This window comes from Rhincodon typus, chromosome 25 (assembly GCF_021869965.1).
Source record: "Rhincodon typus isolate 14 chromosome 25, sRhiTyp1.1, whole genome shotgun sequence".
Classification (NCBI taxonomy): domain Eukaryota; kingdom Metazoa; phylum Chordata; class Chondrichthyes; order Orectolobiformes; family Rhincodontidae; genus Rhincodon; species Rhincodon typus.
Genome location: NC_063356.1, coordinates 3,032,543 through 3,052,626, shown reverse-complemented (window position 1 = coordinate 3,052,626; position 20,084 = coordinate 3,032,543). Strand labels below are relative to the sequence as shown.

General features: G+C 41.5%; 1 protein-coding gene across 5 annotated transcripts in view; it reads left to right on the top strand.

Moving 5' to 3' along the window:
• Positions 1 to 20,084, top strand: part of magi3a (membrane associated guanylate kinase, WW and PDZ domain containing 3a) — a 114,478-nt gene that overhangs the window by 48,558 nt on the left and 45,836 nt on the right. For all 5 annotated transcript variants that reach the window (XM_048612266.1, XM_020530744.2, XM_048612265.1 and 2 more), the window contains exons 2-3: positions 14,891 to 15,007; positions 17,601 to 17,720. In XM_048612266.1, the coding sequence (XP_048468223.1) occupies positions 14,891 to 15,007; positions 17,601 to 17,720 (237 nt within the window). The remainder of the gene's footprint in view (positions 1 to 14,890; positions 15,008 to 17,600; positions 17,721 to 20,084) is intronic.

The following is a 20,084-nucleotide window of genomic DNA, read 5'->3' as shown; positions in this document are numbered from 1 at the left end:
TGTGTGTGTCTCTGTGTGTGTGTGTCTCTGTGTGTGTGTGTCTCTGTCTCTGTGTCGTACATAATCTTTTATTCTAAAATGTAAGTACTTCAATTCCTGTAGAGAGCCTTTTTGAGCAGAAATTCACTGACCAAAATTTTAAACAAAGAATTCAGGCAGACTGGATTGATGAAGAATGTTTAGAATTAGACTTTGAACTGGTTTAAGACTGTTGCCTCATACTAGTGTGGTTACTGGCACTCTGTGCCAGTTTCTGCAAAGCTTCTGTGGTTGTTGAAACTTTGAATTATTGCCATATTCAAGGTCTTGTCTATACCTGGAGTTAGTGTGAGAAGATGATGTTTTGGATGTTGGTGAGATTTTGCACTAACAGGCAGGTTATGTGTACCTGATACACAATCCAAGCAAGCCCCCTTGGCTGAGCAATTTCTCGCAGTCCCTTGAATGATGCAAGAGCCTTTCTGGAAGTGATGTTTGAGTTTAGTTCCAGGCAACTGATCTTGCAGGGGATGACAGTGATTGTCTCTGTTCTGCCCCGTTTCGGCACATTTACGTGTTCCTTTTCAGCTTCTGCACCTTGTGCTGCTCCTAAGTGCTGTAAACAGTTATTGCTATGGCCAACAACTTCGCATTCTTAATTCTCAGATTCTAAAATGTGTGAAGTACTAGAAATTTGAAAGTTAACCCCTTCATTCCATTGGATGGTCTTGTCAGGATACCAACAGGTTTTGGGATGTTATTTAAATGTACATTTTTAGAGCATCTTTTATGACCTTAGTTGTCCCATTATGTTTTATGGCCAAGGAATTATTTTTAGCGTATTTGTCGAATTGTAGGGAACACAGCAGCCAGTTTAGATACAGCGTACTTGCACAAACAATAGTTGTGATCAAGTTATGTATTTGGTGCTGGTGGTTGGCAGATAAACATTGGTCAGGCAAGGGATCAAGTTGCCATAGTCTTACCAGACTGTATGGCTGCTGTCTTGTTAGACAGAGACGATTGGTGATTGAACCTGAAGGCTGCCATGCCTCACGCGAGGTGAGGTTCAGAAGGAGAATCCTTCATAGTAACCTCAGCCTGTATGTGGAAATTGGATCCAAGCAGTCGGTATCACACTGCTTCACAAACCAATCATCCAGCCTACTGAGCTAAACTGATCCCCAGGCTAGGGGTAGCACTTCTCTCACCTTTGAAATAGGGGCCATGGGATCTCATTTGTCCAATGGTGAGTTTTAACATCTCATTTGAAAGGCAGCACATTCGACTGTGTAGCACACCCTTGGATACTGAATTGGAGTGTTGACTGCAGTTTGTGAGGCACAAAGTGCATCTTCTGTCCGTGACCACCTGTCTCCAAAGCAAGAGTGCTACCAACTGATCAGTGATTGTCAACTCTTAGCCTCTTTAACTGGTTGTTATGATGTTTACCATTTTTTTCTTGATTCCAGATTTGAAGAGCAGCAATTGCAGTTATAAAGCAAAAACATTGGATTTTGACTTGCATATAAGGCATAATTACTAATTTTGTAAGCAGTTGTGTGACTGATGTACAGAAATGCTAGGTTTGCTGTAGCTTGCAGTGGTGAACACACAAACCTATAATTTGTGTGTATTTAAAGCTGCCACTAAGTGATTCTGATGACTGGTATTTTTGTCGAAGTGTACATGTTTAAATCAGTTCTTCTGGCTTGACTGCTGTTCTTTCTGTAAAAAAGACCCACTTTCCCCCTTCCCCACTTTATTTAAACTCACTTTTTGAGCATCCTAAGACAAAGCTGGCCATTAACACAAAAGTAAAATACTGCAGATACTCAAAATTTGATGTGTGAACTGAAAATGTTAGTGTTCAGCAGACTAAGCAATGCCTGAACTGCTGGGTATTTCCAGCATGTTCTGTTTTTATGTTGAAGTTATCTCACTCTGTTATCCCTGTATGAAAAGATTTCTTCCCATTTGTTCAGATTTTTCTGCTCCCTTGTGCTGCCTGTTACCACCATCTACCTGTGTCTTACCAATATTTATCACTCGACCAATATCACTGAAGACAAATGATGTCACTTATTTCATTGCTGTTTGTGGGAGCTTGCTATGTGCGAGTTGACTACTGCATTTCCTACCTTAGAACAGTGAGCAAATACCTCACTGACTCCTGCCAACATGCCTTTATAAGCTGAAACAAAGTATTGTGGCTGCTGGAGATCTGAAACAAAAACAGAAATTGCTGGGAAAGCTCAGCAGTTCTGGTAGCATCTGTGGGAAGAAAACGGAGTTAATATTTTGAGTTTGACTCCATCAGAATTCAAATCCTCAACGTTTCATAATGTGAATATACCTACTAGAGAAGATGCAAAACTTAACCTACCCTTGGGAAATAAGGTAGAGCAGGTGACTGAAGTGTCAGAGGGAGAGCACTTTGGGACGAGTTACCATAATTCTATTAGTTTTAAAATAACGATGGAAAAGGATAGACTGTATCTATAAGCTAAAATTCTAAATTGGAGGGAGGTCAATTTTGACAGTATTGGGCAAGAACTTTCAAAAATTGATTGGGGTCAGATGCTCACAGGTAAAGAGACAGCTGGTAAACGGGAAGCTTTCAAATTGAGATAATGAGAGTCCAGAGATAATATGTTCCTGTTAGGGTGAAGGGCAGGGCTGGTAGGTGTAGGGAATGCTGGATAACTAGAGAAATTGAGGTTTTGGTCAAGAATAAGAAGGAAGCATATGTCAGGTATAGACAGCTGAGATTGAGTGAATCCCTAGAAGAGTATAAAGGCGGTATTAGTATACTTAAGAGGGAAATCGGGGAGGGCATAAAAGGGTGCATGAGAGTTTTGGCAAATAGGATTAAGGAGAATTGAAAGGGTTTCTACAAATACAGTAAGGACAAAAGGATAACTAAGGAGTGAATAGGGCCCCTTAGAGATCAGTAAGGCCGCCTATGTGTAGAATGCTGGGGATGGGGGAGATAACGAATGAGTATTTTGCATCAGTGTTTACTGTGGAGAAAGATATGGAAGATAGAGAACGTGGGGAAATAAATAGCAACATCTTGAAAAATATCCGTGTTACAGAGGAGGTGGTGCTGGTCAGCTTAAAACGCACCTTAAAAGGTGGATAAATCCCTGGGACCTGATCAGGTGTACCCGAGAACTCTGAGAAGCTAGGGAAGTGATTGCTGAGCCTCTAGCCAAGATATTTGTAACATCGATAGCCACAGGCGAGGTGCAGGAAGACTGGAGGCTGGCTAACGTGATACTATTTAAGAAAGGTGGTAAGGAAAAGCCAGGGAACTATAGACTGGTGAGCCTGACATCGGTGGTGAGCAAGTTGTTGGGGGAATTCTGAGGGGCAGAATTTATATGTATTTGGAAAGGCAAGGACTGATTAGGGATGGTCAATATGGCTTTGTGCGTGGGATATCATGTCTCATTAACTTGATTGAGTTTTGTTTTGAAGAAGTAACGAAGAGGATTGATGAGGGCAGAGCGGTGCTCGTGATCTATGTGGACTTCAGTAAGGCGTTCGACAAGGTTCCACATGGTAGACTGGTTAGCACGGTTAGGTCACATGGAATACAGGGGAAAACCAGAACTGAATACAGAATTGACACAAAGGTAGAAGACAGGATGGTGGTGCTTTTCAGACTGGAGGCCTGTGACCAGCGGTGTGCCACAAGGATCGGTGCTGAGTCTGCTGCTTTTCATCATTTATATGAATGATTTGGATGTGAACATAGGAGGTATGGTTAGTACGTTTGCTGAAAATTGGAGGTGCGGTGGACAGCAAAGAAGGTTACCTCAGAGTACAACAGGATCTTGATCAGATGGGCCAATGGGCTGAGGAGTGGCAGATGGTATTTAATTTAGATAAATGTGAGGTGCTGCGTTTTGGAAAGGCAAATCAGGGCAGGGATTATACACTTAATCGTAAGGTCTTGGGGAGTGTTGCTGAACAAAGAGACCTCGGAGTACAGGTTCATAATTCCTTGAAAGTGGAGTCGCAGGTAGATAGATAGTGAAGAAGCTATTTGGTATGCTTGCTTTTATTGGTCAGTGCATTGAGTATGGGAGTTTTGGGAGGTCACATTACAGCTGTACAGGACATTGGTTAGGCCACTATTGGAATACTGCATGCAATTCTGGTCTCCCTGCTGTAGGAAGAATGTTGTGAAACTTGAAAGGGTTCAGAAAAGATTTACAAGGATGTTGCCAGGGTTGGAGGGTTTCAGGTATAGGGAGAGGCAGAATAGGCTGGGGCTATTTTCCCTGGAGGGTGACCTTGCAGAGGTTTATAAAATCATGAGGGGCGTGGATAGGGTAAATAGACAAGGTATTTTCCCTGGGTAGGGGAGTCCAAAACTAGAGGGCATAGATTTAAGTTGAGAGGGGAAAGATTTAAAAGGGACCTAAGGGGACAGCTTTTTCATCCAGATGGTGTGTGTATGGAATGAGCTACCAGAGGAAGTGGTGGAGGTTGGTACAGTTATAACATTTAAAAAGCATCTGGTTGGGCATATGAAGGAAGTGTTTCAAGGGATATGGGCCAAATGCTGGCAAATGGGATTAGATTTATTTAGGATATCTGGTCAGCATGGGCGAGTTAGACTGAAGGATCTGTTTCTGTACTGTATAAACTCACTCTATTTAAGAAAAGTCTAAACCAATAGATCTGATTACCGGAAACCCCTTTGTTCTGAGTTAGACAGCCTTTGCACTGAGAGAGTGGGGGAGTATGTCGGTGTGGTTTTAAGCAATTAACAGAAGAGCTTTTAGTAACATACCAGACCAACCGGTTACATACCACAGTGAAATGCATTCTTCACATTGTCCTACTTGTCACTAGAGGGAGTGTCAGTAGAATGTGACACCCCTATTTACAAAAATAACTCCAAGGAACTAGTTATCTTTAGAAAAATGTACACAGTGTTTAGGTGACAGATCTGACCCTGCCACTTAACTGGCACTGTGATTGTGCCCTGGGGCAGTGCATGTCAGAAAGATCACTTTGGGATTGTACTATAGTCGCCCCCCCAGCAAATATTAAGAGAAATTGAGAAATAAATATGTAGGGAGATCTCAGATATATGTAAGCATAATAAGGTAATAATGGGGACTTTTAATTTTCCAAACATTGATTGGGACTACCATAGCGATAAAGGTTTGGATGGTGAAGAATTTGTCAGATGTGCTCAAGAAAATTTTCTTTGCCAGTATGTGGATTGTCCTACTAAAGAAGGAGGAAAACTAGCCCTCCTTTGGGGCAATAAGGCAGGGCAGGTGACTGAAGTAGAAATGGGGGAACAATTTGAGTCTAGAGATTATAATTCTATTAGTTTCAAAATGGTTATGGAAAAGGATAAGCCTTCCGTAAAAGTTAGTTTTTAGTTGGAGTAAGGCAAATTTTAATGGCATGAGACAAGAACTTTCAAGGGCTGATTAGAGTTGACTTCACAGGTAAAAGGATGTCTGTCGAGTGGGGTTGAAATTGATTCAGAGATAGTAGGAACTGCAGATGCTGGAGAGATAACAAGGTGTAGAGCTGGATGAACACAGCAGGTCAAGCAGCATCAGAGGAGCAAGAAAGCTGACGTTTCGGGTCTGGACCCGTTCATGAGTGTGACAAGCGTTCAGAGGCATTCTGTTCCTGGTAGAGTGAAGGGTAACGCTGGTAACATTAAGGAACAATGAATGAATAAAGAGAGAGGTGCTAGTCAAGAATAAAAAGTCTTTTTTTAGATATAGACAACTTGATTCAATTAAATCTCTTAATGTTGTGGTTGGTTGGCTCGCCGAGCTGGTTCGTTGTTCCGCATTGCGTTGCGGAACAACAAACCAGCTCGGCCAGCCAACCAACCACAACACCCACAACCAGAGTTACATATCTACTCAAATTTTATAAATCTCTTAATATAAAGACAAGGTCAGAAATCACACAACACCAGGTGTAGTCCAATAGGTTTATTTGAAACACCAGCTTTCAAGCCTTGCTCCTCCTTCAGGTCTTAGTGAGAGGGGTAATATCAGACACAGAATTTATCAGTGGTATGACCCTTTGATCTTTTCCTTGTGTATTAAACAAGCCTAAGATGCTGTTAAATCTTTAATTAGTTAAAAGGTTTTAATTGATTGATATGTATATGTAAATCCCTGAATTTCTTTCAAGTCACAGTCCTGAGAGAACTAAAGGTTTTATCAGTGTAAAGAAGAGGCGACATTTTAGGTCAGAAAATGCATGTTAGACGTGAGACCTCGTTTAGAATCTGTTTGTTTTGGTTTGGAGTCAGACTGACTTTATTTCTAAAGTAGGAGTTTATAAATTGTGCATTTTGAAAATAATAGAATGCATCTGCAAATACCTAACCTAAAATGTCACCACCTCTTTACACCGATAAAATCTTTAGTTCTCTCAGGGCAGTGACTTTAAAGAAATTCAGGGATTTACATGTACATATCTATTGATTAAAGCCTTCTAACGGATTAAAGGTTTAACAGCATCTTAGGTTTGTTTAATACATCCTCATCAATGGTATTACCCTTTGATCTTTTCCTTAAATTCTGTGTTTGATACTAGCTCTCTCTCTCTCTCTAACATCTGAAGGACTGAGGCTCTGAAAGCTATGTTTTCAAATAAACCTGTTGGACTATAACCTGGTGTTGTGATTTCTGATCTTGTCTACCCCAGTCCAACACCGGCACCTCCACGTCAATATAAAGAGTGTAGGGGCATTCTTGAGAGAAATCAGGATGGCAAAGACGGGCTGTGAGATAGCATTGGCAGATAAGTTTAAGGATAATCCAGAGAGATTTTACAAATGCATCGAGCAAGAGGGTAACTAGAGAGAGGGTTGGACCTCTTAATGATCAAGGAGGTCGTCTTTGTGTTGAACCCCAGGAGATGGGAGAGATACTAAATGAATATTTTGTGTCCGCTTTTACTGTGGAGAAAGAAATGGAGTCTAGAGAATGCAGAGAAATGAACTTTGTTGTTTTAAAAACAGTTCACATCACAAAAAAGGAAGTTTGGGAGGTCTTAGAGAATATAAAGGTGGATAAATCTCCAGGACCTGATCTAATGTATCTCAATGTTGTGGGAAGTAAGAGAGGAAATTGAGACCCCTTGCAGAAATATTTGCATCACCTATAACTACGAGTGAGGTGCCTGATGACCAGAGGGTGGCTAATGTTGTACCTATGTTTAAGGTTGTAAGGAGAAACAGGGGGACTATTGATCTGTGTGCCTGACTTCGGTTGTGGGTAAATTGTTGGAGGTGGTCATAAATTTTTATAAATCCTATGGTTTATAAAGGCAAAAATTGTTTAGGGATGGTTAGCATGGTTTTGTGTGAGGAAAATAGTCTTGCAAACTTGTTTTTTGAGGAAGTTACCAAAAAGCTTGTTGATGGCAGAGCAGTAGACATTTATTTGACAAGATCCTGCATGGTAGAGTAATTAAAGTTAAGTCACATGGGATTCAGGGTGAGTTTGACAATTGAATACGTAATCGGCTTAACGGCTGGAGACAGTATTGGTTGAAGGTTGCTTTTTGGACTGGAGGCTAGTGACCACCGGTGTTCCACAGGGATCAGTTCTGGGTCCTCTCTTGTCATTTATATAAATGATTTGGATGAAAATATAAAAGGCATGGTTAGTAAGTTTGCAAACGATACCAAAATTGGTGGCATAATAGACAGTGAAGAAGGTTTTCGAAGATTACACAGGGATCTTGATCAAATGGGTCAATGGGCTGAAAAGTGGCAGATGGGGTTCAGTCTGGTTAAATGTGAGGTATTGCATTTTGGTAAAACAAACAAGGGTAGGGCTTATGTAATTAATGGTAAGGCCTTGGGTAGTGTTGTAGAATAGAGGGGACCTAGGGGTGCAGATACATGATTCTTTAAAGTTCGCATCACACATAGACAGGATGTTTAAAAAGGCATTTGGCATGCTTGCCTTCATTGCTCAGTCTTTTGAGTATAGGAGTTGGGAAGTCTTGTTGAGGTTGTACAGGACATTGGTGAGGCGTCTTCTGGAATACTGCATCCAGTTCTGGTCGCCCAGTTATAGGAAGGATATTAGTAAGCTGGAGAGGGTTCAGAAGAGATTTACCAGGATGTTGTTGGGTATGGAAGGTTTGAGTTACAAGAAAAGGCTGGATAGGCTGGGACTTTTTTCACTGGAGCATAGAAGGTTGAGAGGTGACCTGATAGAAGTTTATAAAATAATGAGATGTATGGATAGAGTTGATGGTAATTATCTTTTCCCTGAGATGGAAAATTTCAAGACCAGAGGGCTGGTGAGAGGAGAGAGATTTAAAAAAGACATGAGGCAATTTTTTTAATACAGCGTGGTTCCGATGTAGAATGAACTTGCTGAGGAAGTGGTGGTTGTGGGTACAATTACAATGTTTAACAGATATTTGGACGGATACATTAAAAGGAAAGGTTTAGAGGGATATGGGCCAGGAGCAGGCAAGTGTGACTAGTTTGGTTTAGGATTATGTTCAGGATGGATTGGTTGGACTGAAGGGTCTGTTTCTATGCTTGATGACTCTGTCTTTATGTCTGACAGTCTGGGGCCACTCACCTTCATGTGGGTGTGAACTGGTGACTGTAATGTTGAGTGCCCCAGACTTGTCAGCCTCTGGCATTTCATACATCTGGTTGGTCAGAATCCAACACTGCCCATCTCCGTGATCATAACATTTGCAAAGCGGCCTCATATCACTGTTTCCACAGTAACCCCGGGTTCATCTTACCTGCCTTTTGAATTAATGTTATTGGCCTTGCATACTCCTTCAGGTAGGTGGATGCAAAAGATACAATGGCATTATATTGAGGAAGGTAAAAGTCTGGGATCAAGGCTAGTAGAGTGCATGTATTTTATCTTGAGGAATGAATGTGCTGACACATACCTGCATATTCTCAGCTTGTCCTGCAGAAGGTGCTGTTGACTCTCTCTGAATTGCTGCAGTCTGTGTGTTGAAGTTTAGACCCACAGTGCTGGCAGTTTGTGTTCCACGATTTTGATCCAGCTATAGTGAAAGAACCGATGATTGTGTAACCAAGTCAGGATGGTTTTCTGCTTGGAGGTGATACTGCTATCCTTGTTTGAGGTGGTATTGATGCCATGACAAGTTCCTGTGGTGCATGTGACCATGTGAGCCGCACTGAGGTGGTGTCTGATTTCTGAGTGAGTGGACAGCGTAATGCAGCTGGTATGATTTGGGTGATTTCTGAAAGTTTGCCTTTACTGTGGAAGAAGGAAGGATTGTGTCAACCATAGCTCGGTGGGTAGCATGCTAATTTTTGAAGTGGAAACTCATACATACAGCAATTTGAGACCTGAGTGCACGATCCAGGCTTATATTTGAATGCCATACTGAGAGTGTGCATATTCACTGGTCCCTTCATTCAGGTCAGTCATAAAACAGAGCCTATCTGCTGAATTTTTTAAAACAAAAAAACTCCATGACTCTATTACAAGTGCAGGGAGTTCTTTCCTGTATCCTGATCAAACCTATCTCTTGCCTAACATCAAAAAAGCAGACTATTTTGTTATGTTGCAACGTATGGGAGCTTTCTGTGCTCAGTTTGGCTGTGTTTCTGTTACAGCAGTGAGAGCCATCCGTAGGGGAGGGGTGACAGTTCCAGACTTCATACTTTGCGAGGGGCTGCACTGTGACCATAAGTACCTGGAAGGAACTGGAAGGGAAAGGGTTGGGCTGACCTTGTGCTGGGAATAGCACAAGATTGTTCGCTTCATTGCTGCCTTCAGATTTGACTGGAAATGACATTTAATGCAAAGAACTGCACAGGGTGATTTTTCAGGGGAGCACAGTCTCTGCTCTGCGCAATTTTTCCTGGGTCCTATATTCCCACCACCAGTGTACATCTCTGACAGCAGTGGCTACAGTTTATTGACTGCTTATGGACCGTCATGAGATTGCAAAAGGCTTTATAGACATGTCTTTCTTTAATTTTACGTATAAAATTGAACCTGGGCAAGATCCTGGCTCTTGAGAAGCGTTCATTATTGGGCTATGGAATCTGAAACTGTAGAATGGAGGTGATCAACGAAACATAATGCATAACTGCATAATTTCTTCAACCTTTGTTTGAGTGTGTAATGCCTGGTTTCTCCAGTTGAAAGGTAAAGTAAACACATGGACGTGATTGAGCCCATGGGTTGATGGCTGCACTTTCCACTACTTGCATGTAGTTTTTCAATTAAGATTTGTTTCCAGCAAATGCTGATTCCCTCTCCACTCATCTACCCCTTCCTGATACTTAAGTTCCTGTGGTGTAGTACCTTCAGAAATCATCAGGAAGCTAAATCTGTGGTTGACTGACCAAGCAATTCCTTTGAAAGCTTCAGCATTCATCAGATAAGGCCATTTGTGTCAGTTTAGTCTTGATCTTATAACTGATCCAGTTCCCGAACCAGAGAGGAATTGGCCACGCCCTCCCTGGATACAGCAGGAAGCTGCATCCTCCACTTTTGTCTGTACCCTCTCTTGCATCTCATCTGATCAGAGAGGAAAATGTGGTTTGAAACTGGAAGCAACTGAGAGCAGAGATTTTTAGGGGCCCACATATAGAAATGACCTCAACTTAATGAGCAGGTGGCAAAGTAATTTAAAAGACTAATGGGATGTTGCCCATTACCTCAAGGCTGAAAGACAGGTGATAGTTATATAAAGCTTGTTAGACTGCATTGGGATTTTAGTCAGGATCCCAATCCAGAATCTGAGGATGGTCTTGGTATCCCGAGTATTTCTATTGTCACCTCGGAGTAACTGTCTTTGTACAGACAAATCATGAATGTGAAGTACCCTGTCTCTTAGTTTTTAATTGATTTGCATTGTCTGATTATCCTGCTATTCAGAACATTGTTACGAGGAAGACTACATCCAGGCCAGTGGAAGTTACCTGGGAACTCAGAATGCAGAAGTGCCACGTAAACTGTTCAGAGGGATGGAGACCCCAACACAAATTGGTGGCGTGAGATGAAAACTCATTGTGGAAGAATAAATACACAGACTGGCAAGATCCTGAGAACTGGAAATGTCAGCCTGCAGTGTGTGTGATTATATGATGTGCTGTATTTCAGCAATTGGGCAGCTCAGATGGTGCTCCTTGAGTTTTCAGTCTCATCTTGCTAAAGCTGGGCTTTCAGGGTGACATATATGGGTCAGTAAATTGAATTAGGACTGGGTTTTGCTTTTACTTCCCTTTAACATGCTGTGCATTGTTAAAATTCAGAAAATTATTTAAAATTTTCAGGGTTACTTCCTTGGATTCAACAAATCAATTGAAGTTGCACTTTTTGTTTGCAATTGATATTGCAGTTTTTTTTTAATTCAGAAATTACTGGTGCTTTGTGCTTTCCTAGTTTAAAAGTTGCTTAGTTTGTCAGGCAAAATAATGTGTAGCAGCAGACACCAGTGACAAGTGTTATGAGGATAAATCTCCAGGAAGAGTGGCAACCCTGGTATTTTATACAATTTATTCTTGAGAGTATTGTTGACAAGGCCTTCATTTATCGCCCACTGCTTTAGTGATGGAGGTGGTGAGAGCCACTGCTTTTAACCACTGCCATCATGTGGATCATGTCTTTGTTGTAGCCTTTTATTTCTGTTTTGATAAGACTGTTTGAGTGCCTCAAACTGTCAACCATATTGAGTTAAGGGTCAGCTGCAGGCAGAGGAGGTTAAAAGGTGACATGTCTCCTAGTTTCCCTAACTCTTTGGTGGGATTTTAACTTTAAACTGTGGATTATTAGTATCATAATCATTCTGCATAAACCCTTACTGCGTTGAATTCAAGGCACTGCAGCTCCAGTAGAACATATTGCCCTTAGAAGGGAGAACGTGCAACATATATTCACTACCTAGGGCTGGGAAAGTTAAGTTGTGAAGACTTAGTGGCACAGATTGCAGTTAGAAGTTTTAGTTTGCTCAGGTGACATTGCCCATTGGGTGGAGTGGGGAGTGCTGTTTGTTGCAACATGGTTGCATGGCATTTGTTGCCAGAGTGCAAGACAGGGGAAGGGTTTGTCTATGATGCTGATTTTTGAGCAGGAGGCAGTGTTAAACAAATTTAACTACACTAGATTTAATCATGTTATCAGCTACATCTGAATGGATGAGCTGGTTCCTCATGGGAGATGATTTTAAATTGTTAGTTTAATGAAATAGCTTTCTCACTATGATGTCCTTGCTTCTGCATCCTATTCTATTCTGGCAATAATGTTGCCTAGTTTATGCTGCTTGCTGAGCAACTGATGGCCAAGATTGCAAGCTCACTAAGGATTGCACTGGGTTCCTGGCAGTGAGTAATGCACGCCTGCCAACGGCAAGGTCATTGGGAACCTCTGACCTCTCAAACGGTTTCCTGATGTGCTGTGTGACCAAAGAGCTGTAGTGAGGCAAGATTAGAAAATGTTAAATGTAATTGGGGTGCCTTTCATTGCTGGAGAGCATTCAACCCAGGGAGACTCCAGAATTGATCTCTCTTGTGTCGATTATGCTTGACTTGGGCAGCTTTGAATCAGACTTTAGCTTTAGGCTTACTCTCGTTTGTCCCAAATGTGTGCGAGACCATAGCCGCATTTTAGAAACTGAAGGGAGATTGATGGAGAGGGCCCTCTGCAGAGAACTGTTCAACAGTATGGTCAAAATGGATGGGATCACCTGAACCTCTTGTGCATCTCCGAAGGTTTATGTTTGTACTTAGGGTCAAAGGGAACCAGTAAGGTGCTCTATGACCCTCCAGAAGTTTGGAGGGAAAATTCACACCTAAAAGGAGTTGGAGTATCAAGCCAGAATGGGTGAGGCAATCCTCAATTTCTTTTGATGTTACTGAGAGAGGCTTTCTGTTGGTTGGTTTTGTTTCAGAGCATTGCTTCAATTTCCAAATGCCCAATTGCTAGTTCTGTGACCTGCAGCAGGCTTGAAGTGGCAAAAGCATAGGAGGGGAGTTGGAGCCAAACGTTGACCATTTTTTTTGGAGACATGGTACTGGATATTGTGAAGTGTTTCATTTCCTGCGTGATCTGTTGGACTGTTGACTGTGTGAACTGCCTTGCAATGACTGCACACCAAGCAGGGGGGCAGCTGTAGTCACTCAATCTTGCATTGCAGATACAAGCCATTTTTAAAAACTGAATAGCAATGTTGGTGTACTTTTATCTGTCAGACTTCTGTAGTTCAAGGAGAATGCTGCCACCACCTGAAGGGCATCTTGGAATGGACAGTCACTTAGAGCCTTGCAGTGGGGGTGGGGCAGGGAAAAAGAACATTTCTAAATCTGGCCAATCTTGAGCTATTGAGACAGGGGTGTGCTGTGCAATAATTCCCAACCCGAACTCACCATCACCGCTTCAAGCAGCAATTTGTAGGCCAGGTAGCAGATGAGTAGTTTTGTATGTAGAATGAGGTTGCATTTGAACTCTGAACTAATTGAATACTAAAACAGACTTGGATGACTGAATTGCCACCTTGCTGCTATCTTCCTCTGAACTAGTAGCACATGGTATGCAAATAACAGGAATAATGGCGTTTACAAAGAAAAAATTCCCTTCAGACTGTGTTTATACTTATTCTTTTTGGTATTGGGTAATGTCCTGTGGTGTTTCACCAAGACACTAATGCTTAGACAAAGGAAATGATCATTGGAGGTATCTAAACTTGTTCCAATGGTCAGAGTTATGAAAAGTGGAAGAAGGAGCAGTAGTTGTGTTTCAACAAAACTTCCAAGCAAAGAGGTTTGGTCACCTTCACAACAGGTATACAAAGGAAGGCGGAATGCAGAAAGTTGTGGAGTTGGAGAAATTGTGTTCTGGCTGTGTGATGGAGTTTTTAGAGCTAGTTAGAAATGGGAAGCAGATGATGCCACAACAGAGAGAAGACTATATTTCAGGCTAGGGCAACCAAGAACATGGAATGACTGTGGGTGAGTGCTGCCAGGAGCATTGAGTTTTGTTGTGTGTACCAAACCAACATACAGCCAAAACAAGCAGAACTCTGAGGAAGGGTCACTGGACTCTAATTTCTCTCCACAGATGCTGCCAGACCTACTGACCTTTTCCAGCAATTTGTTTTTATTTGATTTCCAGCATCTGTAGTTCTTTTGGTTCTTTAGCACACAGACAAAATGGTTGACAGTTGTATCCTTGTTAAGTTATTGCGAAAACCCTTTATAAACAGTATGGGGTGATTTGAAGCCTTGGGATGTCCTGGAATTCTTCTGTTAAACCCTTCTGAAATTTCAACTGTTCCGCCACTTCTAAATCATCCTGGAAACTCATCTCCTTGACAATACTGTAATATTTCCTCTTTATTTTCATGTCTCTCTTTCTAACCATTGTTCCATCCCTTCCCCAATTCCTGTTAAAGCCTCTGTTGATGCTGATCTTAATGCTGTCCTGTGACTGAGGCTGTGTGCTCAGGCTAACATGCCTCCCGTCCCGCAATGATATTTTCTATCTACGTCTATGGGCTGTTTAGGGAGCTAAAGTGTGTATCTGAATGTGTTATTGCTCCAGGGAAGCCTGGTCTGTTCTCTGTAATCAAATCTCATTACAGCAACTCTCTTGCTGTATCACAGCCTGGCAGAGCTCAGTTTGACTTCTGTTCAAACCAGTGACATTATCGTGGAAGTATTTATTGCTTTTAGAAGCCTTTTAATGTTATAAATGGAAATCATTTGTTCAGTATGTGAGATAAATCTAGTGACCCTGGTGATGAGTAATTTTGCACTGAGGCAAAATTATCGCCGTCCTTGCTGCAAATTGTCCTTTCTGTGCCTTCTGGTGCTCCATTTTCACAGGGTCTGCTGATGGATGAGGTTGTAAAAAAAAATTAAATCATTGATTGCTTTTTACAGGCAGAATAATAAACAAGGAGCTTCGCCACTACCTCAGTCTGCAGTTCCAGAAGGGATCGGTGGACCACCAGCTACAACAGGTGATCCGTGACAATCTCTACCTGAGAACAATCCCATGTAAGTGCAGCCTGCCATGCAGCAACGTGGGTGGGGTGTCTCTGTCTAAGTCTGTCTATCGGTAGTAGTCTGGTAGCATCATAAGGGCGCAGCCATTGGTTTCTGTGTATCTCTCTCATTGCTTTCAGCTGTCACACCTCAAGGCAGCCAAATCAAACTGTGTTCTAATAATTTTGGCTGTAAAATCAAAGATTGGCTTTCCAACAAATGATTCTGGTTTTAAATCCAAAACTGTTGGCTGTAACTATAAGATAAATCCAGAATAGTAAGAATGTGGAGCACGCCACACCAGGAGTAGTTGTGAATAGTACAGTGGCTTTTAAGAGGAGGCTAGATAAACATGAAAGAGAAAGTAATAGAAGATTATGCTGGTGGATTTGGCTGAAAGATGAGCACTAGCATGGTCCAATTGGACTGAATGGCCTGTTTCTCTGCTATAAATTCTGTTATAGCTTTGTGACTAATTGAACTGATGTGGTCGAGAGTCTGAGAAACCAGGATGGTTCCAAAGAGTTGTTGGACTTGAAATGCTAATTCTATTTCTGTCTTCACAGATGCTGCCAGACCTGCTAGTCTTTCCAGCATTTTGTTTTTATTTCAGATTTCTAACATCTGCAATGTTTTGCTTTTATTATTACACAGGATGGTTAGCTGATTTGAGGGCACTGTGGAATGCTCCTGTTGGCTTTGGTGCCCAAAGGGTTTGGTGGGGAGGGCACATTGCCTAGTAACCCTGACGGAGAATGTACATCTGAAGGGTATTTCAGGACACTGAAGTATTGGAGGTTTCCTCGAGTCAACTGGCCCAATATATTTACTGTGCAAGTCCCCAAAGAAGGGGTTGTGTTATACTGAGCTGTTCAAGGATCTTAGCCTGTGAAATCCGCCTCACTGGCAGTTATCTCTTCAAGAATATAAGAAAGCCCTTAATTTACATCTGCCAATAACAGTTAATCATGTGTAAAGGTTAACACATTTTTGGCCAATAAAATCCTTAATTTTTTTAATCTCTCGTATTAATAGTTTTTTGACCATAGTTTAGACCACAACCATAGTTTTTGAAAGCCAGGGAAAGAACCAATTCATGTCCTTGGTGTACAACACGAGAGTCAAAAACTTAAGAATTTTGAAGCCTTTTTGATCCAATAAAGTTGTTATCAGGGAACAGAAAGACAATTGTGTTGTTTTATTTAAATGCCTGACAACCGACTTGGAATTATATCATTATTCCTTGACTGTTGCCAGGTCAAAATACCAGAACTCCATTCCTAATGCCACCGTGGAGACAGCAGTGCCACATGGATTGCAAATGTTCAAGAATCTGGCTTGCAGTCACCACCTTTTGGGCCGGTTAGGGATGGTCGATAAATACTGGCCAAACCAGAAACACTTGCAACCCATCAGTGAATTTAAAAGAAAACACTGCTCCTGACATAATCCCAGCTGTCTTGTTTTTCACCTGAGAGCGCTGAGTTTTTGGAAGCTTTAGAATTATTTATCATAAAATGCAATATTTATTACATCTCTGAATTAGTAAATAAAATGAAAAGAAAGCCTTAGATGTGTAATAATATCAAGATCACTGGAACTTGAAAAAAATCTATCAGTAAAATGTTACGGAAATTTTGCAACATTCACTGTTGCTGTGAGATCTTGAGGAAATAAGTCCTGTTATTAAACTATTGAGTCTCTTGGGCTCTTTGATTCTAGAGGATGGGAGCTTCTAGAGGGCATTGGGGGAGTTGGCAAGGTGCTGATCCTTCCCCTCAACTCCAACTTTGTGGTAACGGATAATTGTTCACTTCATTTCTTCTACATCTATCCTGTATAAATCAATGTCTTATTTTCCCTAAATAATTGGTCTGAAACTCTAGACCTTTGCACAAATATATGGTATATTTTACAGCTCAGGATATCAAAGTTCTTTTGGACTGAATCAGTGCTGGATTCTCTGAACTCTCCACTTCAATCATTTCTTTGATTCACCATGTCCCATCTCAATCAATGCTCTGTTGCTAGCATACTCACTTTGAGTAAAAATTTCAGCTTGATACTCAGCCTTGTGGTTAAAATATAAGAAATAGGAGCAGGGGGAGGCCACTTGTCTCTTCAAACCTGGTTAATATAATATTCCAGATGAGTTGTTAAACTGAATCCAGGTCTGCTTTCCTGTCAGGGCATCTTGCCAGTGTCTGAAGCAATATTAATTTTTCAACCAAGACCTATAAATAGTCTTTATCACCTTTGTGTTGAAGGAGCTTGATGTGGGGAAATTGGTTGCCACAGCTTCCCAAGCTGTAACAGTGACTGCATGTCAAAAGGGTTTAATTAGCTCAAACCATGAATGGTTGGTTCTGTATAAATACAAGTCTGTTTCTTGGTGTTCTTTTTCAAGCATTGGTCAAATTTAATTTTAAATGACCATCTACCCTCTGTTCTTATTGATCCTCTGTTCTTTCCTTTCACTTTAGAGATCATCCAGACCCTACACTTTCTCATCAAATTATTTTTCTGCTCTGGCGTACTGAATGGCAACATAGGCAAAGCTGAGCGCTTTCATTGCTTCAATTTTTTTTTGGTTGTTTTGTTTCAGGCACTACAAGGCCACCCCGTGAAGGTGAAGTGCCAGGGGTTGATTATAACTTCATTTCTCTGGAGGAATTTAAAACACTCGAGGAGAGTGGAGCCCTTTTGGAAAGTGGAACCTTTGACGGTGAGTTACCGAATCAATGTCCTTGTTTCATGTGCCTCCTATTACAGTTACTTTCCTCAAGAATTATTGTCCTAGATGCTGTGAGGCAAGTGGGCACTCGCAATGATGTTCTTACCCTTAAGATTGCTTTTGCTCCCCTTGTACAAAACATTTTTGAAATCACCAACACCAACTTGTATTTATCTGGTTAACAAGGTGTAGAGCTGGATAAACACAGCAGGCCAAGCAGCATCAGCGGAGCAGGAAAGCTGATGTTTCGGGTCTGGACCCTTCTCCAGAAAGGGTCCATATATGGTTTATAGGGCCATTTCAAAAGACATTTAAGAGTCAATCATGCATGTCTCTCTACTCTCAAACTGAGTGGAGATTGACTCCTGGTCTTCACTTCCTGAACCAACTGGCTGTCACGAGAATAAAGCAGGTTGTTGAGATGATTCCTCTCCTCCTTGGATTTTTTTTTTTGTCTCCTTATGAAGCACTTCCAATATTTCGGTGATAGAACTACCATACAGCATCTTAGGTGGTCAGTTTCCATTATAAGTGTGAATATGGGTAGTTCTAATGGGCAGACAACAAGGTCAGAACATATGACTTGAAATCAGCATGGCATTATGGCACAGCTCACCTATCTAGTTACCCTTTGTCCTCTGATTTCATTTTACTTGAATACCATTCTTGTTCGTTCACATCCTGTGAAATTACCAGTATCCCTGCATTCCATGATGTCTGACATTACTGTAGCTATTAACCATTTTCTTAGGTTTGACTAATTTCAAGGTATATACAGCACTGGGAGGTGGTGGTATGGTGATAGTGACACTGTATTAGAAATCCAGAAGCTGATGTTAATGTTCTCGGGTCATAGGTTCAAATCCTTCCATAGCAGATGGTGAAATTTAAATTCATGTTAAATTCAGAAAATTTCAATTTATCAATGTTTATTGACTGCAAAACCATTGGCATCTGTTGTATAAATCCAACTGGTTCACTAATGACGTTTAGGGAAGGAAATTAGCTGTACTTACCTGGCCTGTCCTACGTATGACTCCAGGACCACATCAATGTGATTGACTCTCAAATGTTCTTTAAATGTTCTCTAAGATGACCCTAGTAAGCCTTTGTGAAGAACATAGAACAGTACAGCACAGTACAGGCCCTTCGGCCCACTATGTTGTGCCTAAGACTAAGAGGTGGAGAGGGGTAGGTAGGTAATTGTGTATTTTTTGGCAGTACAGACTCACTGGGCCGAAGACCCTCTTCTGTACTCTCTAACTCTATGAATAAAACTGGATGGACCATCTGAAATTGACCGAGACAACGACAGATTCAACCCTTTGATCCTGCAAAGTCAACAAAGGTGGAAAGGGTGCAATATGTAATCTAGGTAGGGTACTTCATGGCCTGGCGTTTGCCCCAATTCTACCATTGCTTTCAAGATGGGGCATGAATCCTCGTTCAGTTGAGAGTGCAGGAAGCCATTACCCAGGAGCAGCAACAGCTGAAAATGAGGTGTCAACCAACAGAAGCTACACAGGACTGTTTGCATGCCAAACTGTGGATGCAGTATGCATAGACAGGGCATAATGATCCTACAACCAACTGATCAGATCTAATTTCTGCAGTTCCGTCACGTCGACCCAGAAATGGTGGTGAGCAGTCAATCACCTAACAGGTCAAGGAGGCAGCTATACAATTATGCCCACCCCCAACAATGGTGTACCTACTACATCAATGTAAAGCATGAGTTAAAGTAGTTGTGTCCGTCTTCAGCAAGAAGCGCTGAGTGCACAATCCATCACTGCCTCCTGAGATTTCCTAGCATCAAAGATTCCCCAGTGTCTTCAACTCATTCAATTCACTCCATGTGATATCAAGAAATACCTGACAGCACTGAATACTGCAATGTCCTGATGGCATTCTAGCAATAATTTTGAAGACCTGTGCTCTTGAACTAGCCAAGCTGTTCTAGTGCAGCTACAACACTAGCATCTGACCCGTGAAAAACCTGCGCCAGGCTTTTATGCTCCACATGAGCCTCCTTTCACCTTTCCTCATCTCATGCTATCATATTCTTCTGTTCTTTCATGTTCTTATCTATCTTCTCCTTAATCATACCTGCACTGTCTACCACTCCAGTTTTCACATTTTCACCACTGTGGATAAAGAGCTTTCTCCTGAATTCCCTGCTGAATTTAATTGACTCTTATTTATGGTTACTAGTTTTGAATTCCCCCACAAATCAAAACTTCTCTATCTGTGTGCACTACCAAACTCTCTCTATATTTTTGGATTTGTGGACTTATTCAAGAGCAAACTTTTACAATCCCTTCACCCACCACCACCACACACACACCCCCCCCCCCC